This window comes from Typopeltis vanoorti, chromosome 25, assembly GCF_054136105.1.
Source record: "Typopeltis vanoorti isolate ZY-2024b chromosome 25, IOZ_Tvanoo_1.0, whole genome shotgun sequence".
Taxonomy (NCBI): Eukaryota; Metazoa; Arthropoda; class Arachnida; order Uropygi; family Thelyphonidae; genus Typopeltis; species Typopeltis vanoorti.
Genome location: NC_143573.1, coordinates 55021295 through 55046692, shown reverse-complemented (window position 1 = coordinate 55046692; position 25398 = coordinate 55021295). Strand labels below are relative to the sequence as shown.

The 25398-nt window shown below is 36.2% G+C and overlaps 1 protein-coding gene across 3 annotated transcripts in view; it reads left to right on the top strand.

The window, feature by feature from the left end:
• LOC150092757 (uncharacterized) overlaps window positions 1-24792 on the top strand; it is a 480655-nt gene extending 455863 nt beyond the window's left edge. For all 3 annotated transcript variants that reach the window (XM_090414390.1, XM_090414391.1, XM_090414389.1), the window contains 2 exons: window positions 6169-6373; window positions 24136-24792. In XM_090414390.1, coding sequence (XP_090270516.1) covers window positions 6169-6373; window positions 24136-24604 — 674 coding nt within the window. In that variant the 3' untranslated portion in view covers window positions 24605-24792. The remainder of the gene's footprint in view (window positions 1-6168; window positions 6374-24135) is intronic.
• The last annotated feature ends 606 nt before the right edge of the window (window positions 24793-25398 follow it).

Here is a 25398-nt window from a genome sequence, read left to right as displayed (position 1 = left end):
TTCCACATACACTTCTTGCTTGCTTACAGTCAGTCTCTCCTCCCCCATCATCAACTGCTCTAATCTCTCCATGATGTCACATTCACAAGAATGAAAGACCTTTATGAACTGCTCATTAAGTATCTCCACTATATATCTTCTGCAATAGTTATCCTTATACCATTTCTCCAGTCAGTGTCATCTTTCCATAATCATTCTTTTTTTTTGCTGGCTACATATATAATCAAAAACAAAAAGATTTCCCTCGGATTCTTTTTGGCTTCATTAGCTAGCTGCTGCTGATACTTTACTTTTGCCACGATTACCAACCAAGTCACCTTCCTTGCCTGCTCTTTGTAATGGAAGTGGTTATTATCAATTATCTTATGCTGCCTCCATAATGCCTTTTTTCTCTGTATTGCATGCTTAATCTCTTCATTCATCCATTTCACAACTAAGTTATTTAATCTTCTGACCCTTGGAACACATTTAAACATTGCTTCTAATAGATAGTTCTTGAATATCCTCCAAGCTGCATTGATCTCTTTACCAGCTAACTTCTCATTCCATGCAGCTGTCTCCTGAGCTCTTCATAATCACCAGCCTTGTAGTTCCACATGTACCCTTTTCTCACAGAGGTCCTCACACTGCTGGCAATCACCCAGGTAATAACTTCATGGTCTCTCTCACTGACTAGAGGGTGATTTGACACCTCATTTATAATTACTTCCTAATGGTGGACAAAGAGTTAAAGTTTAGAGTGCATATTGAAAGTTGGTAAAATAGCTCAACAAATTATCTGGATGCCGAAAAACACACTAACAAGTAAAGATAAGAAGTTATTATCCCTCTTTATAAGGCTATGATTCAGCGACATCTTGATTACTGCTTACAGATTTGGCCACCTGGATTTCTTGGGGACCAGGAGGCAATCAAAAAGATTCAAAGATGAGTGACCAAGATGGTGACAGGTCTGTGGAATACTCCCTACAAGGATATAGGTTGAAGGTTTGTGGATTTACAAAGTTCAGTTGATATGCAGAAAAGGGGGTACATGATAGAAACTTTTAAGATATTAAAGGGGTTTTATAAAATTGATGCAAGCAAAATTTTTCAGTATATGACAAATGGTCAGAGAAGTAGGGCCATCCGTGGAAATTGTATAATAGTATGGTTAGTAGGGGTGCCTGGACCAGATTTTTTGCGTGGCGAGTGATGAGTGAGTGGAATGGATTGCCAGAATTTTTTGTGAGTTCTCTGATGGTGAATGGATTTAAGGAGAGGTATGATAGGATTTATGTGTAAGATGGTTGATTTGGGGTCTCCCACGATGAGTCTCCAGACTCCATGAAGATGCTGTAAAATAATAATTGTTTTTAGAAGCTAGTGGGATTAGGCTGCTGATCCCAAACAGATAATATTCATTAGCCTTTGTTTTCTTGATGATTAGAATCATAAGGGATGTTAAATGGCCTTATGGTCTAACTGCTTTCTAATTAAATTTACTTCAAACACATACCAGCCGCTGAATTAGAAACCTTTATGTGGATGTATATAAACATCACGCAGCCTATATGCACATCACTTGATCAGGTGTGTCACCACATATTTAGGCACTATTTATGAATGCTGCTGGTCAGTAATCATCAATAGTGATGATCACAATGGGAAAAACAAAGGAGCTTTCAGAGTTCGATAAAGGGCTTGTTGTGGGTACCTTTCTAGCTGGAATCACAAATTTGAAAACAGCAGAGCTCACTGGTTTCTCAAAAGGTGAGATATCCTGAGTGTTTAATCAGTGGAAAAATAATCCACATTACTTGTCTGAAAAGCAGCTTTGGTCCTAGGATGTTCTGTCAGAAATGTGATCGACGTTACCTAAGAAGGCTTATACAGACAGCAGTTGATTGAAGCATTTAATGAAGGCCATTCCTAACCCATATCTCATCAAACTCTGTGCATGGAATTGAAGAAGATTGGTAGTGGCAGTTACATGTAAAGATGGAAACGGAAAATATATGAAAGTTTCTAATTCAGCGGCCGGTATGAATAGTTTGCTAAGAAAGTTTTCCTCCAGCCTTTAACAGTTCATTAGATTCCATTCTTTTGATGATCACTTGTTTCTTTAAGCATTCTTGATCTTTGATTGTGCTTGTATTGATTTCTTTGGTCTTTTTACTCATGCCTTTGATTTCCATGTGTAGTAAGTCATTTCTATCTTCTTTTTTTTTTTAAATCAAGATCCTCCAGCTCTGTCCCCTTAATTTTGCACCATCTTTCCTTTATTTACTTCCTTTCTGTTGTTGTATCATTTCTGATATGGTCTGCCTTCTTCTGTATTGTTATGATTTCTCTATTTCTTTTGATCCTTTATCTAGTCTGCTATTTGTTTAGTTATCCAAGGCATCTTTAGTGTTTTCTTTTGCATCCAATATTGCTTTTAGAAATTGTAATAATGGAGTCTTTTAAAAACTACTAGTGGTCTGCTATCATCTGTTATTGTTGTCTTGATGGGTTTATTTATTTTATTATTATTTTTTAATTGTTCTTGGAACTTATTTCTAATATTAGCTAGCCTCAGAGCTTCCATGTTCCATTTCTGTCTTCATTCATTTTTCTTTAATTTCAAGTTTTAGCATAATTTTCATTAGCACTAAACCGTGGACACAATCAAAATTAGCATCAGTTCCAGGATAACTTGACTTTGTTTACCTGGTTTTTATATGTCTGCTAATATATGAACAATTTAATATCTTTTTTGCTATTACTTCCTGTTTTTTTTCCCCTTCAGGTATACCTTGTTCTTTCATATATCTGTACCTGAGAGGCATAGGACACCATTTTCAATTTTAACAAAAACTTAAATTTTTACATGGTGTTCATGTTTCATGAGGTATAGAGCAATATCTAACATTTCCTTTCTTTTAGAAGTCAGACATGTTTAAAATTAACCTATCTGCAGAAAAAAATTGAGAGTAAATATGAAAAATCAATGCTATAAGATTATTCTCCTGGCTGTACTGAAAAAAACTGCTATTTTGTGAGATAGTATCCTTATGCCTCTGGGCATACAGATATATTAAACCAGATATTTTTTATTATAAGATTTAGCCTTTGCTTTCTTTCATTACACTGACATCACATTTTTCTACTATTCCATTTTCTTCACTACAGCATTCCATTCTTGCATTATCATCAGATAATTTTTATGCAGTTAGTTTCCCATTTTCTAACAGTGATATGTTTTTTCCTTTTCACTATCATCATGGTTTGTTCTGGCCATATATACCTGTATGATGCTAAAATCAGCATAATGGTAATATGTTGTTTCTTATTAGTCTATGGCAGAGTATTTGATACTGGTTACTTTTTTTCTACAGCAATTCGTTAGAAGTACTTCAGTGCATTTCCTTGACTATCCTGGCAGCCATTATGTACAATTCTGATTTTATCACCATCATTCCAAACATCTCCTTTTCATTTTAATTTAAGCCAAGAATTTTGAGTTTGTTTCTCATTATCTCTAATCTGACGTTCTCAAATTTAATCACTTATACTTGTAGCATTCCTTACTCTTATATTCCAATATTGTAAGGATTATGCATGTTGATAATCTTGCTAGCCTTGCTTTTACCTTGCCAAACATGGAGCCTTGCTGTTTGTTAGCTAGAGATCTGTTTGCATTATCTCTTTTCATTCTTATATATACGGCATACATTGGGAAGGATGCTGATTTTTGGGAAAGAATATGTAAGTTTCCTCTTGCTTTTGATGTCATCTAGTATGACAAAGTGTTTGGACATGCCAAAAATGCTTTTACAGATTCATTCAGAAGCCATTAGATCTTCATTAGAAATAGAGCTTTGGTTGATACTAAATGGATACTGCTGCCCTACTCCAGTTAACAACTCCTCAGCATGTTTTCTGTTCTTCAGTATATCTGGTTAGCATTGCCTTAGAAGGCACTTGTGCTGCCATCATAGCACTGAAGTATATGCAAGCTCCTCTACCATGTTTTATTTCAGCACGTTTAGCAGCTTCTTTGTTCAAGTGACCTAGACGGACTTTCAGCTGAAGCATCACATCATTTAATATGATGAACAGTATTCTTGTGTTCTTTCATCCTTAGAAAGGTATTGCTTCCAGTTTGGGTAAAATAGGGAACTTCATACTATCAAGGAATCTTGAAGATATCTGGATAATATAGGAGGATTATAATAGTCTCTTAATACTTTATTATTATTATTATTATTATTATTATTATTATTCAGGCCTCCAAGGAGTCAAAAGACTCATCGAGGGGAGGTCCCCCCTGAGAAACACAAAGTCTATCATACCACTCTTTAAACTCACTGACCGTTCTCGCTCCCACCACTCCATCAGGCAATGCATTCCACGCTCAACCACCCTCCACACAAAGAAACCACTCCTCACCCTCTTGCTCACAGTTTCCTTTCGTAACTTCCAGGGATGGCCTCTTGTCATCACTCCTTCCCGCTGTTCAACCAAGTGAAAGAACTCCCCAGTGTCAACCCTGTAACCACCTCTCAATAGTTTAAAAGTCTCAATCATATCACCTCTCCTTCTTCTATCCACCAAACTCTGCAGTCCACATTCTCTCAGCCGATCCTCATAACTATCCTTGTACAGTCCTGAAACCATCTTTGTATCCTTTCCACAGTTAATTTATCCCCTTCAAATCCTGGGGACCAAATCTGAGAACAATAGTCCAAGTGTGGTCTGATCAGAGACTTATACAACGGAATGATAACCCTCTTATCTCTGCAGGTCAGTGTCCTTCTCATAATAGCAGCAATCCTCTGTGTTACCTTCACCACCTTTGCAATATGTCCCCTAAACTTCAGGTTTCTATCAATCATCAACCCCAGATCTCTTGTCTCCCCTACTTCCTCCAGTTTAACTCCTCCCATAGAGTATGCAGCATCCCATCGATGTTTCCCAAACCTCAAGACCTTACATTTTGCTGCATTGAACTGACATCCCCATTCATTTGCCCATCTATCTAGCTTATTTAAATCCTCTTGCAGGGCTACCACATCTGCACTATTACTAATAAAATACTTGTGTTTATTCTTTGTCATAGCTATTTATTATCTCATCGATACATGTAACACATCCATAGAATTCCGTAGTGGTATCCAATATAATAATAAATAATGTTAAATTTTAACACTGTGAATCATATGCAAGTTAGGTGTAACTTTTTAAATTTTTTAAAAATTTTAATGTATTATTATTTAACTCTTATAGAACTTTTTTTTCTCCCTTTATTACGGTATACAGTTAGATTGTTCAGACACACACACCTGTATTGCTTAAAAAAAAACTTTGAATGCAACTGCCATTCATTTCATAGTATATAGTTGGAATATTCTTTTATCAACATACAAAAACGATTTCATTTCCAGCCAAGTTGGCTGGATAGTTAGGATATCCACTCTCCAACTAACAGGTTTCAGGTGTGATTCTTGCCATGGACACAAATAGATTGTCCTTAAGTGGAAGATGAATTTCATCACCTGGTGTGTGAGACTATAACTCCACTTATTGGAGGCCTGAATTGGCTTGAAAAATTCTATGTTTAGTCTCTAGAGCAAGTTTTCTGGATTGTGTAAATAATAAAAATATATAAAATAGAATAAAAATAGAAATATTTTTATTTATCTTTTAAAAGTTTTAAAAGCTGTCTTTACGGCAGATAAGTTTTTTGTTTTTGTTTTCTTCAGTAACTTCAGTTTGCGAATTTCGGAAAATCATTTAATGTTATATTAAGAAGCAAATCTATTTTGAATTCAGATAAACTTTAAATATTTTAAAAAATTGCTTTTCACACAATGTAGAAAAGTGTTACACAAAGAAGTATGTGAAATGTGTAATAAGAAATCAGTAAATGGGAAGAAAAAAAATGTAATGGCAAGGGGGAAAGCAGAAAAAATAGAATTACAGTTATAAGAATCCTATATTGTTATATATCTTGGCTTTTTATTTTAATTACAGAATTACAGTTATGTCTGAAGATAGTGCAATATTAGCACAATAATATTCTTAATGCACTTTGTCTTTTCCAGTTTGGATTTTTAGAAAAGCACCATTAAAATTTAGATAAGTTTTACATTGAAATTATAAAGATGATATTCTGATGGATAAAAATTTTATTCTTCTTTTTAGGTCACTCTGCTGATGAAAATGCAGCCATTAAAGGTTTGCCAGAGAGTAATAATGGTTATAGCAAAAAAAGAAAACTTAGTGTTCAAAGTGCAGTTGTAGTCTCTCCTGGCATACAGCTGAGAACAAAGATGTTATCATCATCATCTGATCGCCTTGAACAAAATGAAATGGTCTGCCCCACTGAAAAACAGAATGAAAATAAAAGGTCTGAAAATTATCAAATCATCCATTTATGTTTTTTTTTTAAGTTGAGGAATAGGATGTTAGACAAGAATAGATGATGATTATAAATGTAATAAATATTTCAAATAACCACATATCATAAAGGAAATGCAATGGAGAATTTTTCAGTAATAATATCATATTGCATGATATTACTGACAGGTTGTGGTGGAAACATGTTTTCTGGGGAATCGTCTATTTCCTAGACATACCCCGAGTTAGTTTCTGGGGATGGCCGAGATTTTTGGTCCCACTGCATCTACCAATATTAAGAACATCTCACCTGATGCTTCTGGGATCGGTGTTCAGCTGGCAGCTGGAGGTGATTTCTCAACCACTTATCCCTCCCTATTTTTATAGTTATATTAATACACCTTAATACACTTTGCTTTCTTGACAAAATTAGTTCTGCATTTCTGGGAAGTTATCTTTAATAACTTCCCAGAAATGAACATTTTTACTAATTAAAGATTTCACTATGGTTTTTACGTGTTACTTTATTATTTATCCTTAATAAGTTGGCATTCTCTCTCTCTCTCTCTCTCTCTCTTTCACTCTCTGTTAGTCTCACAATGTCTGTCACTTAATTTAACCTCCCTACTGGCAGAGGTGGATAAAATAGTGAGACCAAATTGAACTTCTTATCCATTTTATTCAACAGGTGTTACAGAATCGTATCCAGATTTAGCTGGACGTCTGTAGACATCATGGCCAGTCGGGGTGTTAATGCATGTATGCATGCAGGTTTCCTGACAGTTCACATTCTCTCTTTCACCAATGAACAAGCATCTGTACCAAAACCCTTCGTGCAAATCCATCTTGCAAGTACAAATTCTTCAGACTATCAAAGTCACCCCAACCCTTAACATACTACACACCATTTCTTCTACATAATAATACTTTTTTTTTTTCATTTCAATTCAGTCATTTTGACTAAAACAATCATATTATCTACTCATTCTACTTGCTTGTATATGGTTCTGTGTCTCGTAATGAATCTTTGCACCTGGAAACATGCCTTCATTGCTTTCTTGTCCTGTACATTTCTGAACATGGAATCACTGTATACCAATCACTATGTCTATTATATACATATATATATATATATACACACATACACATACACATAGTGATTGGTACACAGTGATTCCAAAAACAGTAATCCCAAAATAGATGGAATAAAACAATACCATAAGAAATTGGTTCAAATAAGTTTGAAACTTGGACAATGAATGGATGTTGACTAGAAGTTGCTTATGTACTTCCAGGCTTATGGTAAAGTGGGGACAGTGGTAATTAGTTTAACAGAACAACTCCCATAAGGCATTAACAGAATATCTAGGAAAAAGTTCGTGTGTGAGAGAGTGACAGATGTCACTCACTCACTCATTATGACATTAGAGGTGGTGCACCCAATATGAAATAACAACATTCTAAGATAGAGCAAGTATAAGATTTATGCAGCATTTATTTATGCAGAAACAGTAGAGGAAATTAGTGCTGAGAGAAAAGAATATCTGGATTTTTGGTAGATGAGGTGGCTATGGATGTTTTATACTTATGCCAGAAAATTCATTATACTAGATCAAGGAGACAGCTACCATGTTAGAGTAATAACTTAAATGTAATGTAAACCAAAATAATCACCCGATATTTGAACCTTCATATCGAGGCCATCATCTGCAGTATACATACAGGGTGTCCTTGAATTCATGGCCCAAACGTGAGGGGATGGTAGTACACACCGAAACTACCAATATTTGTCATAGAATATGCAGCCACAAATGCAGTGAGGAGTCGGAAATGAAGGACAGACACAGGTTTTCAGAGTGACATTTATTGGAGATCATTACAAAAAATGCTCAAGCGTCCGCCCCACCAAAGTTGATACATGTGGCACAATGGTGGAGTAGTGATTAGTGTACCTGCTCATAAACACCAGGCTTGTCGTGCACATTGACGGCTGCGATGGACAGTTGGGCTACCAGATCCTGCATGGGTGTCTCGTACACGACACTCTTCGAATGTTCCCACAGAAAGAAATCGAGACAAGAAACATCGGGCGATCTGGGGGGCACAGGATGGGACCACCATGCCCAATCCATCGGTTCCCAAATGTGACATTAAGATGCTGAGGCACGTCCATGTTGAAATGGGCTGGTGCCCCATCGTGCTGGAACCACATACGGGAGTGGATGGCGACTTGAACATCCTGAAGCAATTCCGACAAAACATTTTTGCAGAGAAATAGGTACTTTCGCCCATTGAGGCAGTCCGGCAGTAGGTAGGGTCCAATTAAGTAGTCATGCATGATCCCTGCCCAGACATTGATGCCGAACCGTTGCTGGTTCGACCGTGGACATGTACCATGGGGGTTCTGGGCTGCCCACAAATGTGCATTATGGACATTGACTACGTCTTCATGCGAGAAAGTTGATTCATCCGTAAAGAGCACATGAGCAGGGAAATCGGGCTGTACGACACTTTGCTGCAAGAACCACTGGGCAAAATCCATGCGCAGGGGATAATCAACTGCTGTTAATGCCTGCACATGCTGCAAGTGATAGGGGTGTGGCCCTTCTTCATACAGTACTCACCAGACACTGTTCCAATGCACACCCAGGATCTGGGCGATGGATTGCATGCTTGTACCTGGGTTATCTGTCACCATACACAAGATGACCTCGCTCATAGCTAGCGTTCTGACCATCCATGCTCATCCGGCATCATGTTGATTGATGTGGAAGGTGCCTGCCTCACACAGCTGACGGTGCAATCATGCAAGCATTTTATGATCGGACACACAGCGCATAAAATATAGCTCACGGTACAGTCTTTGCACCTCTCTACCATTGCCCTCGGCTATGCCGTACATCAGGTGCATGTCGCCTTTCTCTGCATTCATAAACTGCTCGATCTCATATCCGATCGACATTGAGAATGCTGGGGTTTGGCCCCGATCCAGCGCTTTTAAGCCATGTCGCCTCGTCTGCACCCCCTACCGCCACCGGGCTGCATTTGTGGCCACATATTCTATGACGAATATTGGTGGTTTCAGTGTATGCTACCATCCCCTCACGTGTGGGCCATGAATTCAGGGACACCCTGTATATACAGGACTCCAGAAATACAACATAAAATGAAACATAACATGAAAATATTTTACTCGCCCAAGTATTGGTCTACTGTATATAAATACTGTTATAGGTGATATTTTAAAAAATGAATGTTATGAAGAGAAATAATGAAATTTACAAAAACAACAAGAAAATACGATCCACAGCACTTGCTGGGGATCCAGACTCACTTTTGCTTGGCTTTACAAGATAATTTACTTTTTAAATAGCAGCATTAAAAATCCTTTTCATTATGAAAAATGTTCAAGTATTTAATTACATTAAGCTAATTCTTGTTATGAGCTGTGAAAATAAGCTTAAGACAATACTATATTATAATTGTGAATATACTTGGTGTTAGAAGACTATGATGTACTATAGTATTTAATTTCTATTGTTTATAATTATCAGTTTTTGTTAATGAAATTATATTGTGAGAAAAGCACAATTTATTTTTTTTTAATAATAGATTGTCTATTACGTTTCTCAACCTTTCTAAGCCCAAGGACCAGTAAATATATGGAAACATAATTAATTAAATTGGAAGTAAACGATTAAAGTGTATCTCATTGAACAGTTTTAATTTTTATGAAACAAATAAATAATATGATATAATTATGTTACTACTTACTTTTAATGAGATTGTTGAGCTTCTTGGCCCTTGCAGAGCTGCTAGATATCTGGCTCAATATTGGTCAACTTCAGCCAAAGATCGGTGCACACACACTAAGATGCTTTCTGTATTTTTTTTTATTTGAAGGAGTGATGAAAATCCTTTCTCTCACAAAAATAGGTTGTAGAAAACTGCATGATGATTTTCAATGCTTCTTCAGATAATTCAGGAAATTCACTTCTCACTGAAGGCTAGATCCAGAATTGAGCCAAACCAAATCACGGAATTACATTTTAAGCCCACTGTCACTTGAAAGTTCAATTAACTGTTCTTTTTTCGATAACGAAAAGTTGTTCTCATGACTGTAAGCTTGAAATGGATCACGAACCCAAAAGTTATTTGGAAAATATGTTTCAAAATTCTGTTTAGAGTTTTGAGGTAGTCGGCTTAATAAGTGCACTAGTTCAGCCATATTGGAGTAGGCACTATCTGTGCTAGCATAGCAAGTGCGGAAAGAAGTTTTTCCAAACTTAAACTAATTAAAAATTATTTGCGAACAGCAATGACTCAAGAAAGATTGGTTGGTCTAGCAACTGTATCAATAGAGGCAGACATAGCTTATAATTTAAATTTAAATGAACTTATAAACAGTTGTATTGTGCGATATATCCCCTCTACGGGGATATATTGTGCGATATATCCCCGTAGAGCAAACATTTAATTAATATTATTATGTAATAGTTTTGCATTAATGTTTCTCTTGTAATAAACACAAAATAGCAATTGGAGATTTTCTTATATTTTTGTCTTATAATCCATCAGGGGCGACAGTTAATTGTTTGCCTCGGGGCATGATCTAATCTGGTGATGGCCTTGCCAAAAAAATATATATATATATATATAAATACTGGGGGTTAACTCACAACACACTTTGTCCAAGTATCATTTAGCACTTCTGAAGATATACCGAGCCTTGGTTGATGGCAGAAAACTTTCAATAATAAAAATCAATAAACAACAAGCAATTAGTTGAAATGTGGATAACACATGCTTACTTCAAATCTGACAAAACAGCAAGGGAAAGCAGAAGCAATAAAACCATATTGTTGTTTACTTCACCCCTCTTTTATTGCTCGTCATTCTGCTGCTATTTGTTGGTTTTTTTAAGTATCCATTTTGTTTCAATAATTTTTACTTATTCAATTTTAATTTGTTTTGTTTGAATAATTAAAAATATATATATATTTATTTATTTATTTATAAACATCAATATGCATATTAGATCCAGCATTATTTTAAAGCTGAATGTAGGAACTATGAAAGTTAAGTTTCGTAAAAATAAGTTGACCAGAGAGCTTACGGGAATATGCCTGCCGGCATTTATGAGTGACCCTAGCTCGGACCAACTTACACTTTTTTACACTTATTTTACCATACACCTTACACTTATTCGTTTTTTTTTTTTGTAGCCTTTTTTCTATATGAAAAATAAAGTTATGAACCTTAAAGGAGATAAAAGGACAGAAGAAAGTGAGTTTACATTATGACTTTTAGAGAAATCTGGTAACTAAAATTGCAAGTATTTTTGTGGGTCTTTAAAAGGAAATGCTGTAGTGTTCGAATTAAGAATTTCAGATCCAGAAATTTTATTTCCAGAGTTGAAAATAAAACTTCTTTAAGAAATATATTGGCAGCCACCCATGATCAAATAACTTCACAGCAAATGAGATGATGTTTTAAAATGAAAATAAAAAAGTGTAAATTATGCGGAAAAAAATTCCTCCTGTGCAGCTTATAGATGTGTGGAGTGAATTTGATGGATGTAGCCATCCCTGGGGATGCAAAAGAAATTTTTCAATACATAAAGTGTGTGTGATGGTGGTGGTGGGGGGGGGGGGGGACAAAGGGTTACCCATAAAATTTGCATAAGAGTGTGGCTGGCATTTGTGATGTGTGTGAACTAGATTCTTTGCTTGGAGAGCAGTGGATGAGTGGAATGAATTGCCAGATTTAATTTTGAGTGCCCAATAATAAATAAGTTAAAAGTAGGATATGATGAGTACTGTGTGAATAATGGTTAGTGTGGGTCTCCCACAATGATTCTTTTAACTCCACGGAGATACCCCATATAATAATAATAATAAAGTACATTTTTATAAACCACTGCCAGCATTAGAAAGTGAATAATATGAAATTCAAAAACAACAATGCAAGTAAGGGAATTTTATATTTTTGCATGCAGTTGTGAAAGAGTGACAGGTAAATATACTTTGGAGATTTTTCTCTTTGGAGCATATTAAATTGAGTATCGAGTATATTAAAGAAAAGTAAGAAAAACAGTGATAACAATGTCCCAAATTTGGCCATAGACAGCCCATCACTGAGATTGAGGTTTGTATGGTGAAGAAGGACCTTGCCACTTTCTTTGAAGGGACATTCTGCAATTTAATTTCATTGCAGAGGATACTGTGGCTACTGTTTAATTTTATGTTCAGCAGATTTGTGATGTTTTTTTTTAAGGGTCATTATACAACTGACATTCTTAAATGCATTTTGAGATAATTCTGTCCATATGTAAGTAGGGCAAATAGAAATTACAAGCAATTTGATATACTCTAGATCATCGTTTCTCAAACTGTGGTACATGTACCACTAATAGTATATTACGTTATTTTTGGTAGTACAATTTTTACACAAAATATTTAAATAAATGTTCAGAAAAATGTATTTATTACCCAGCATTTACTATATTTCATTATAATGTAAAAGTTTCATTTACGAATATAAATAAATAATATAAAGTTAAAATGTTTTATTCTTTGATTATAAACACTTCATTTGGGATGTATTGATTTTTAATCGGGAAATGCTTTTATGGTGGTACATATATTTTTTGATTCTTATTTATGTGGTGCAAAATTTAAAAAGTTTGAGAACCCCTGCTCTAGATAACTACAAGAGTTTGCATTTTATTTTTGGAGAAGGCAACAAAGCTGATTTGGTTGATATGCTTAAATGCGGTTGTAAGATGAAATTTTTTTGGACATGAACAACAGAGGTGGCTCTAATATATGGGATAGATGTCTACCATATTTCTGTGATAAACGCATTAATGATATTGAAAAGAACATGATAGGAGATGTTCAAATGTTTGTCTTTCACTGAAGCTTATGATAGGAATGTGAAGCAGAAGAAATAAGCAGAATATTATTATTATTCAGGCCCCCATGGAGTCAAAAGACTCATTGTGGGAGGTCCTTCCTAAGAACATAAAGTTTGTCAAGATTCATCGAGGGGTGGTCCTCCTTAAGAAACACAAAGTCTATCATACCACACCTTAAACTCATTGACCGTTCTCGCTCTCACCACTCCATCAGGCAATGCATTCCTCGGTTCAACCACCCTCCACGCAAAGAAACAACTCCTCACTCTCTTACAGTTTCCTTTCGTAACTTCCAGGGATGGCCTCTTGTCATCACTCCTTCCCGCTGTTCAACCAAGCGAAAGAACTCCCCAGTGTCAATCCTGTAACCACCTCTCAACAGTTTAAAAGTCTCAATCATATCACTTCTCCTATCCACCAAACTCTGCAGTTCACACTCCCTCAGCCGATGCTCATAACCAACAATGTACAGTCCTGACACCATCTTTGTTATCTGCCTTTGTACCCTTTCCACAGTTAATTTGTCCCCTTCAAATCCTGGGGACCAAATCTGAGAACAGTAGTTTAAGTGTGGTCTGATCAGAGACATATACAACGGAATGATAACCCTTTTATCTCTGCAGGTCAGTATCCTTCTCATAATTGTAGCAATCCTCTGTGTTACCTTCACCACCTTTGCAATATGTCCCCTAAATTTCAGGTTTCTATCAATCATCAACCCCAGATCTCTTGTCTCCCCTACTTCTCCAGTATAACTCCTCCCAAAGAGAATGCAGCATCCCATCGATGTTTCCCGAACCTCAAGACCTTACATATTTTGCTGTGTTAAACTGACACCCCCATCTATCTAGCTTATTCAAATCCTGTTGCAGGGCTACCACATCTGCACTATTACTAATAATCCTTCCCAGCTTCGCATCATCTGCAAACAACTGAATATCCCCTTGCAATCCACTGGCAATGTCATTGATATAAAGGTTAAACAATATAGGTCCTAGTACTGAGCCCTGTAGGACTTCACTTGTAACCCTCTGCCTCCTTGAAACTGCTCCACCACACACAACTCTCTGATACCTATTAGACAGCCAATCCTGAATCCAGTTGACCAATCTGACATCCAGACCCATGTGCTGCAACTTAAATATCAGCTTATCATGTGGCACCTGGTCAAATGCCTTCGCTAAGTCTAAGAAAATTGCAGTATATGCCTTTCCCTCATCTAATGTTCTTGTAACTTTATTATAAAAGGCTAGCATATTGCTAAAACAAGAGCACCCTTTCACAAATCCATGTTGACTCTCACAGATAACATTACCCTCATCTGCCCAATGCTGTATACAGTCCCTCACTACTTTCTCCAAGATCTTAACAACTACTGATGACACACAAACTGGCCTATAATTAGACACTTCCGGTCTGTTACCATCCTTATGCAATGGCACTATCTTACCTTCCTTCCATTCCATGGGCACCTTTCCCGCAACTACATTTTCATTGAAAAGACAGGTCAAAGGCATTGTCAGTTCCCTAGCACATTCTCTCAGAACTTGTGGTGAAATACCATCCAGTCCCACAGCTTTACTGACATCCAGATGACTCAGTATTTGAAACACACTCTCCTCCTGTACCTCTAAACCTTGAACCTGCCCTATTCCTCTAGTATTAAAGATGAAGATTAAATTAAAGACTCCTCCAAGATGAAATACTCCAATAAAGTGTTCATCGAACAATTCCACTATGTCCTCTGCATCAGTCACTCTATTCCCATTTTTATCCCACAATATCATTCTTCCACAGTCATTTCTCCTCCTACTGGCCACATAACTAAAAACTTCCCTAGGATTTTCTTTGTATCTTAGGGCCAATCTGCTCTCATATTCCAGTTTCACCTCCCTTACCATACTAGTCATTCTTCTAGCCTGTGTCTTATATTCTTCGTGTATCTTCTCTTCACCTGTCTCCTTATATCTCTTCCATAGCTTCTTTTTCACATGCAATTCCTGTTTAATATTGTTTGTCATCTACTTTAGTCCAAATTGTGTCCTCTTCTTCACTCGTGGTATACAACTTACCATTGCTGCTAACAAATATTCTTTCACAATTTCCCATGTACTAATGATATCCTGGCCTTCCAATTCCTCTCTCCATGAAACTTCCCGAAGTTCACGTCTCAGACTATTATAATCACCTGCTTTATAATTCCACATAAGTTCCCGTCTCTTTGATACTCCTGCATGTCTATTAATTTTCCAAGTCAAAACCATATGGTCACTCTCTCCAACTGGTGGGAGAGATGTCATCTCAGTTATTATCACCTCTTCTGATGCTATAACCAAATCCAAAACTCTTGAACCTCTTGTTCCCTCTGTTACATGTTGCCTAAGACATTTGTCCCTCAAGAATTCTAGAAATTCTATTCCTGTATTGCTACATGCATCTTCCTCTCTCTCCAATTTATACTACTGTAGTTAAAATCTCCCATAACAATCATTCTTCTTGCACTTGCCAAACTTAACTGTCTAAACATCTCCTGATCCCATCCTCTGTGCTCCTGGGTCTGTAGCAACACGCCACTAAATATCCTGTCTTGCTTACCTCTATATGCTCACACCATTATGCTCTCAAAATCATTTGTCTCACTTGCAAAGCCTCCACTCTTAGAGGACATAGGTCATCACTTATCATAAGCAGTACCCCACCACCATGCTTTCCCCTCCTATCCTGACGAAAAATGCTGTACCCAGCGACTTCTATTCCTGTTATTATATCCCCTTCTGTCAACCATGTCTCAGTGATCCCAATAAATTTTGGCCAGGTTGATGCTATCTGCACCACCAATTCCTCTCCCTTATTCCGGAAACTCCTGGCATTAGTATAAAGCATATAAATGCCATTGTTTCTATACCCAGCATTATCCCTTCTAGCCTCCACTGGGCTCAGTGTTACCTGATGTTGTTTCCCTTCTCCCAAGTATCCATTCCCACAAGAGACCACCCGTGCTATCATCCTCCCTGGGACACACTGACTCATTCAGAACAGCAATCTCTCCAGATGCCTACGTCCTTCCTCATTCAAATGTAAGCAGTCTCTCGCATACAATTCCTCTCTTTCCTCAAACGCACTCCAAACATTCACATATACCAGTCCTCTCTTGTCACACATTCTCGCTATTATGCCATTCAATATCACCGCTCTTCTGCTCAGCTCATCATTATCATACCTAGGTAATACGCACACTATTTTTCCTCTCTCTGTCTTCTTCCGTACAGCCTCAAGCAAAAATCTCAGATCTGTTGCTGCGCGACTTACATTACCACTCAAGTCATTTGTTCCTACCATCACAATCATCTCATCCACCCTTTCATCTCTCTTAATTGCCATAGACACCCTTTCTATTGTTCCTCCTGGCAAACACTCCTCACGCATCCTATCTTGAACACCACGGATCATTGAGTCGCCATACATTATACCTCTTATCATTCCCTCTCTCCTATTGTTTCCATTCTCTCCTCTTCTTTCATTCCCATAGGTCTTTCTCATTCCCTCTCCTCTACTGCTATTCTCTCTCTTCTAGCATTCCCATACCTCCCTCTCCTACTGTTTCCATTCTCTCTTCTTCTAGCATACCCATACATCTCTCTCATTCCCTCTCTCCTACTGTTTCCATTTTCTCCACTTCTAGCACTTCCATATCCCTCTCTCATTCCGTCTCTCCTACTGTTTCCATCCTCTCGTCTTCTACCATTCCCATACCTCTCTCTCATTCCTTCTCTTCTACTGTTTCCATTCTCTCCTCTTCTAGCACCCCCACACCTCTCACTCATTCTCTCTCTCTTCTGTTTCCTTTCTCTCCTCTTCTAACGCTCCCAAAATTCTCTCTCTCTCCTCTACTCTGATTCGGCTTGCATTTATCTCTTCCATTCTCCTAATCTTATCTTTCATACTTCTGCTCTCATTCACAAGACATTCCACCTCCTCTTTCAGCTCATCTATCTCCCTCTGCAGGTCAGTCACTCTTAATCTAAATTCACTCTCCCAAACAAAACCATCTCCTAAACTTTCACAGTCACTCACGCCTTCAACACTATCAACTATTATTTTCTCATTCATATATATATATTTTTCATTCTCTCCTATCACGCTACTTGTCTTCCTACATTCATTCCCCGTTTCTGGAGCAACAAGGTCGAATATTGATATTTCGAATGCACTTATTTCCTCCCGCTGCCTGCATTTTGCGCACATACGCTCTCTTTCACAAGCCACATATCCAATTCCCGAGACACATACATGCCGCAAGTACTGCATGCCACAAAGTCCCTTATGATATTTCTTATAATAGAGTTCTTAAATGGCGAAGGACTTGGTGATACGCCACTTACGACTGCAGCTGAATCCGCCATCATTCCTTACTGCCAAGTAGCAGTAAGGAATGATGAGCGAAGTAGTATCTCCAGGTGGAGATACTACAATTTCAGATGTTGCACATGCAAGAGAATTATCAGTATCTTTGCTTAAGCCATTTACCTTAATTCTAGCAAAATCCCAAGGGAATGGAAATAAGGCAAAATTTGGAGCCTTCTTTTACATAAAGAGGTGAAAATAATTTTAGACAACTCACTACCTCAGGAGTGGTGATCAAGATATTGAAAAAGTTGGTTAATTGAAAATTCAGGAATAGGTTGATAGAAATGATGAAGATGAGGAGTGGGAGGTACTCAGTTTTTGTGAATGATGAGTTCTGCTTTTGTAATTTGCTCACTTTTTATAATAAAGTGGCAGTTGAGTTGGATAGATGGAATAAAGGAAAGGACTATATCATACTACTGTTCAGCTTTGCAAATTTATCTGACAGGATAACTACCCAGAAATCAGAGCAAATGGGGATAGATATGAAGCTGAAATGAATAAGAGAGTAGTTGACAAGTAGATATTAAAGAGCAAGAGCACTGTATGGCAAAGTTCAGGAGAATATTGGTAATTAGTGATGTGCTGCAAGCCACTGTACTGAGTTGATGTTATTTAATTTGTACATTAATGATATAGGGAATGATTTAAGGGAGAATATCAAGTTGTTTGCAGGTGATGGGGTTGGGGGGGGGAGAATAATGGTTAATGAAGATGATATACAGATCCTGCAGGATGATTTAAACTGATTGGTGGTGTCAGCAAAGTATAATACTTGTCAGTTTAATGTGGCTAAGTACAAAGTTATGTAATATGGGATGAAGAGATTACAAGCTGTATATTTACATTCATGGAAATGGACTGCAGGAAACCAATGAGGCTAAGGATTTGATAGTCATGGTGTACAAGAATTTAAAATTCAGAAAGCATATTAGAAAAGTAGTAAAAGAGCTCAAAAGATCATTTGAATGTTGAAGAATATGTTGACAAGCAAACAGAGGAAGGATATTATCACTCTTTATAAAGCCTTGATATGATCGCATGTTTGACCATTATGCACTGATGTGGTCACTTGTGTTTATTGAAGATGGAAAATGGTGAATTGGATCTAGAGGCGAGTGATCACAGTGTTAACAGGTCTGTGGAATGCTCTCTATAAAAATAGATTGAAGCTGTATTGAGTTTTAACATTTAGCTGATAGGCAGAAAAGATGAGTATGATTCTAACATATAAATTACTGCAGGGATTTTATAGAATTAATGCTTAATTCTTATAGGATTTTAGATTACCGTATATTTTCGGGTATAATGCGAACTAGAAATTTTGTTTAAATTCTTCTTCCTCTTTTGAGTCAGCAAACATTTCATTTATAAATTCATCTGTAGGCATTGCATCATCAGTGTAGCAGTTGTCGTCACCGTCATCATGTTCTCCATTTTGTTGTGCATCATCCTCGCTTTCGTATATGACGTCATCTTCGGATCCATCCATTGAATTACTTATTCCACATTTAAGAAATGAGCGTTGAATCATTTCAGATGGTATCGAATCCTATGCTTCTTTAACCCAGCTAGTGACTAGGGTGATCCCAGGCTTCTGAAAATTCCCACCCTTTGTCATCTTCACCAAACCAGATGACATCCATTCTCTCCATTTTTCATGTAAGTGATCTTTAAACGGCTTATTCAAGCTGACATCTAGCGGCTGCAAAACGGAAGTTAGACCACCCGGTATGATTGCTAGGTCTGTACGTAGCTCACGTGCTTTCTCTTTGCTTGCCTCTGTTAAATGCGCCCGGAATATATCCCAGACTAGCATGCTTTGTTGATGTAACAAGCTACCTGAACGTATGTTCCATACTTGATCCAGCCACAATTGTACATCTCTACTTCATCCATCCAACCTTTCTGATTGGCGCGAACAGTGACACCTAGTGGAAATTTCATATGCTTCGAAATTTTCTTCCTTTTAAATATCACTGTCGGCTTTAATTTGGTTCCATCTGCCATGCATGCTAGAACAACGGTAAAATGCGTTTTTTCATGTCCCATTGTTTTTATGAGGAGACCCTTTTCACCAACTGAGTTTACTGTTCGATTCCCAGGCATATCAAAGTACATGGATGTCTCATCCATATTGCTAATTTGGGAAAGTTCATATCCGTGACACTTCCGTAATTTTATGATAAATTTATGGAAGGACTCCACTTTTTCTTCAAGCTGCTTTGGTAACTTCTGCTTTTGTTCGGTGTTGTAATGTTAATGCTTTGCATTCCATAAATCTGTTACACCACCCAGGCGAAGCAAGAAAAGAAGAAATATCTGGTGTGTCCTTGAATTTACCATTCTTGAGTTGTAAAGCTCGAAAAAGAATTGCATTTCTTGTTACTATAATGCCATGTTGTTGTTGTTGCGTCAAAATCCATTCATTTAGCTCTTCTTCAAGTTCTGGAAAGGATGCTACATCTCCACGATGGGCACGTTTCGTTTTGGGGATTTTTTCAAGACTGTCTTTTTGCTTATGCCAAAGTCTAATATTACTAATATTACTCTCTGCTACACCAAATTCTCTCATAGCAACACTGTTATTATGTTCTTCTACAAACTGCATGACACGCAATTTAAATCCTGCTTCAAAAGATGAACGTTTACGTTTTCTGTTGGCTCATTTTCAGGCTAGGTTTGTTTAATGAATATTATTTAAAATGAACTGTGGTTAAACCGATATACTTAACTGTGCTAATATCCCGCCAAGGGAGTGGGATATTAGCACTACTTACATTACTGGCTTTATGCGCAGATACGATGCGCGTTCGGTTGTGAGTGGGTCAAGTAGATTTGGTTGCATAGGAATTAGGTAGTATATATCGTGTGTGTAAGTCTAATAAGATGTTATATTTTTTTAAGATCCGCATATAATGCAAACCCTAACTTTAAGTAGTATTTTTTACCATAAATTTTTCGCATTATATGCGATAATATACGGTAAATTTTTTGATACTTAAAATGAAGAGAGAAAATGCCACTACTAACCTGAAGTTTGGTAAGAATGCAGTTAGTGAGAGTAGTAAATGAGTGCAATGGCTTGCCAGAGACAGTTGTGAATGCTTTGACAATTTAAGGAGAGGTAACTGAGTGAATAATTTTACTGTGGATCTCCATGATGAGTGTTTGGACTTCATGAAGATGCCCGCATAATACAGTCAGTTCTCCTTGACTTACATTGGGGTTCCATTCCAGTAATTCAGTCATAAGTAGGAAATCACCATGTATTATACATCTATGAAAATAATATATATATATATATATATTATTTCACTTTCTTTCCTAAATCAGTCTTTTTCTTTTCCATACCATTAGAAGAATCACTTTTTTTAGCTCTTGTGAAAATGGACAGCAAGTCCATTGTCACAAAGAGATAATACCATTAAAAAATAATATACAGAAAGGTGCTATCATACAGTGTACAGTACAGTATGGTACGGTCATCATTATACTTGACCACTCAACGTCAGAAGTTAAAAAATAACATAATAGGATTAACACATTCGCGACAAGTAAAGACAAATCATCTTGTACTGTATTTGACTTTGGGAATGGGAGCACTCCACAAATTGTGACATATGCTTCCACTGAAACCAAGATTATATAGATTGGGAAGGGAATCTGTTTTAGAACATATCAGAAACCAATATTAACTGAAATTTTGTATTTAGGTGGTCTGCTAAAACTATATTGTAACCAACTAATAATAAACAGTGCCTGCATATTATTGGTAGTTGAGTACTGGAATGAAAATGACCCTTTGTAACAGTGGTCAGCAAATCTGAGAAGGGTCAGATAGTATTTTAGGCTTTGCCAGTGGAGAAGAAAAACAAAGGATATGCAGATTAATGGACATAGCTGTGTCACATTAGCACTACTGTATGGTTACTGTAACAGCAATTTCATGATTCATTTAAACCATCCTTAGTTCATGGGCTGTACAGTAATAGGTAGTGGGCCATAGTTTGTCTACCACTGCTCTATAGTGAAAAACATCCAACCCCCCCCCCCCAACAAACACAAGACTACACAGCTGCAAGCGACATTCTTTCCCCGCACCCCACAGATGCAATATTGCACAGCTGTAAATCAAACTGCAATAGAAGTTTTGTTCTAGCACTAAAATTGGCATGAAGACATTAACGGGATAACCATTGTTAAGTACAAGTCATCATAAGGCGCATACAATGTAAGTCGAAGACTGACTGTAATAGCAATGCTGATACATGCTTATAATGTATAACAGCATAACTAAGTGTAACTATGCACCATAATAGTAAAAAAAAAAAAAAGTAAATTTAGGCAAGGAAAACAAATTTCTTTAAATAAAGATATTCTAACTTTATTTAAAGAAAGCATAATGAACTGAAAATTATGCTTTCTTTAAATCAAGTTAGAATATCTAGCAAAAAATTATATAATAATTTTCAGTGGATTTTGTGGGCAGTTTTGTGAGCAAATTATATTGTGTTAAACATGCTTTTTCTTAATACTTCATAGTATACTGTCTTTTTTTTTTTTTTTTTGTATAAAAATCTTAAAAGAAGTAGTTTCTAGTAGGCTTTGCCAGTGCTTTGCATTAAATTGTAGCCACTAATGAGGCAATTTATTTCTGAGTAGTCAGCCAAAATATAAGGGATTTTGTTTGTAAGTTACTTGATGTCTTTCATCATGAAGTAAGCACGAGGTATGTCATTGCTGTGATGATTCTTTAGTAAATTGTTATTGTGAATAACTAAAATGTAAACAGAAAATTGAAATAAAAAGAAGATGCATGGAGAAAGTTCTCAGTGAACGATAATATTGAAATAATATAAATCTCCAAACTAGATTTTGCTCTGTGAGATAACATATATATCTCATGTATCATCACTTCCTTGGCATCCAATAAACGTGAGTTTTCTCTTTTGGATCAGACATTACAGTACCTCTAAACAAATGTTAACTCTATAAATCAAAAATCTGTCCACCCATAGAGTTCAGCCATCTGAGGTTGTGTTCCTAAGAGTCTCTGAAAATTTTTCTCTCAGTGCAGTATGGAGCATTTTTTTCTTCACTATACAGTTAATTTAGCTTTTTATATGATTTTGTTACTTTATATATCAGGTAACCAAAAAAAAGTTCATGTGGATTTTCATAATAAAAATTAAACAACTGCAAAAATTTTCATGAAATGTTTTATTCATCAAAATAAGCACCTTCGCAATCTACAACTCTTTCCCGACGAGATACAAATTTGAAAATTCCACTTTTATAAAATGTTTTGTCTTTAGAAGTAATAAACCTAGCAACCTCCACCACTTCAATCTCTGTTTTATTGCAGAACTGTTGCCAAACCAAGGAAAACCCCACCCCTGAAATCTTAGCCCCCCCCCAGTGGATGCAACTATTTTGCATGTGATTGTCTAGTGCCAAAAGAAAGTGATAATTACTTGGAGAAATGTCAGGAGTATCTCCCATCCTAAAGCACAAATCTTCTCATGGGTAAGTTTTGCATTGTCCTGTAAGAATAGCACTTTCTTCTGGCTGTTTCTGAAGTAACACATCCTGCACACGCTCGAGTTGCATTGAGTAGATCTGTGACAACCAATCATTGTTTGGTGACAACCAATAATAAGTTCTCTTCCTGTTAGAGTACAAGATCTATTTTTTATCACAAGTGAGCAAGTAATCCAAAAGCGGCTCATTTTTATGATGTGCAAGAAGTGAAGAACAAATTGATAGCCTTTGAAGTTTATTGTCATTTGATAATGCATGTCGAACCCATTTGCTTAGCTTCCATAATTTTCCCAGTTGATGCAAGTGTAAATAAATTGTTTCACCACTCACATTAAGCATTTGTGAAAGTTCTTGACATGTTAATGTAGAATTATTTTCAACAGCAGCATGTAATTCTTCATTATCAATAATAGAGGAACTTCCTGAACGTGGTACATTCTTCAAATGATTTATCACCAGAAACAAATTTTTTAAACCATTTATGTGTAGTACGTTCTACTACTGCATCTTTTCCCAGTGCCACATATATCTTATGGGACACTACTGAAGCCTTCAAACTGAGTTTTAAATTCGTGAAGCAAACAAATCGGAAATTATACCAGGTTCAACTGACATTTTAAAAGAGTTCAAATTCACAGAAAAACAGTACACAAAGTTACAGTGCACCGATTGATTGACATGTATCTGTGCCTTATGACACACATAAAATATCGTGCTCTAAAACCACTACAAAATAAAACAAGTCATTGCAATGAACTTTACTGAAAACTGCCCAAACATTTTTGGTTACCTGATATTTATAGCAGCTACATCATTCTACTTAATTTAATAATATAATATACTGTAGCATGAACCTTCTAATTGAAGGAATGAAAATATTCATAACAGTTGTTTTCTTTCAGGCTAGAGAAGAAAATGCCTTCACGTCCTGTTATAAAGAGACAACTGTTAAGCTGTATAAATGACAGCATCTATCAAGAGGCACAGGCAAAATTAAGTGGAAAGTACAGTGCACTGAAAACTAAGCAGACTTTAGCCAATGAAAATACATCTTTTGTTCCTAAAGCTTCTGAGTTTGTACAAAATACTCTATTACACTCTAGCCAAGAAACTCATTCTGTCAGACAATTAGAGTGCCAGAATACTCATTCAGTAAGAATGACACATAATAATTCTAACAAGAGTGACTCCTGTTTAACATCCATTAAGAGAGAGCCAAGGAAATCAATTTTATCTTCTACAGAAGATGAACTTGATGGTTTGCTTTTAGGTCATGATTCTGACATGATTATAGATCCTGATGATTCAACTATTGAAGATAAAGGAGAAGATGAACTTCTTTTAGAACTAGAAAAGATGATTAACAGCTAGAAATCACTGTACTTAAATAAGAAATACTGTTATTTAGTCATGAAACGAGGAAAGTTCTACTGATGTTTCATCCATATGATCAAGAGCTGAATTTTCAATTCCATACATTCAAGTGTGCAGATGAAGCAACAGTGGTTTTATATGTGAATATATGTATATATATATAATATATAAAAATGGAACCCTAACTAGGTGTTTTCCCTATGATTTTTCTTTTCTAATCATAAGTGTGTAAAAGGAATACATGATTTATCCCTCCTGAAAAACATTCACACCTTATAGAAATAAATATAAGGTCTGGATAGATTTCAATATGTGTATGTGTATTTTTTTAATATGATATAGTGATAACGGGATCTTATAAATATCTGCAACAAGCACAATATTTTTAATTGAACTGTATATTTATTTCATCTTTAACACAAAAGTGTAAAATAGTATTTACTAGATTCAACTCAAGTTTTAAAGTTAACTGAATAATGTCATTTATATATACCATCAAAATAAATGTTCTTAGGATCTTACAACAATTTTTTTTTTAATTCATTGGATTTCATAGATTTACTCAGAATGGCTACATACCAGTATTACAAGCTTTGCCACCAGCTTGAAGATATTATTAGTGCCAAAATATTTTTTGGAACAATCATTTAAAATTATTTTATAAATTATACATTGAGTTTACGCTCATCACTGCTGATATAAATTAATAAGAAATTAAAAAATTATTTTCTTACTTAATAGTTTAATTTAGTTGATAAAAAACAACAACTTCCTTAAGAATTTCATGGCAT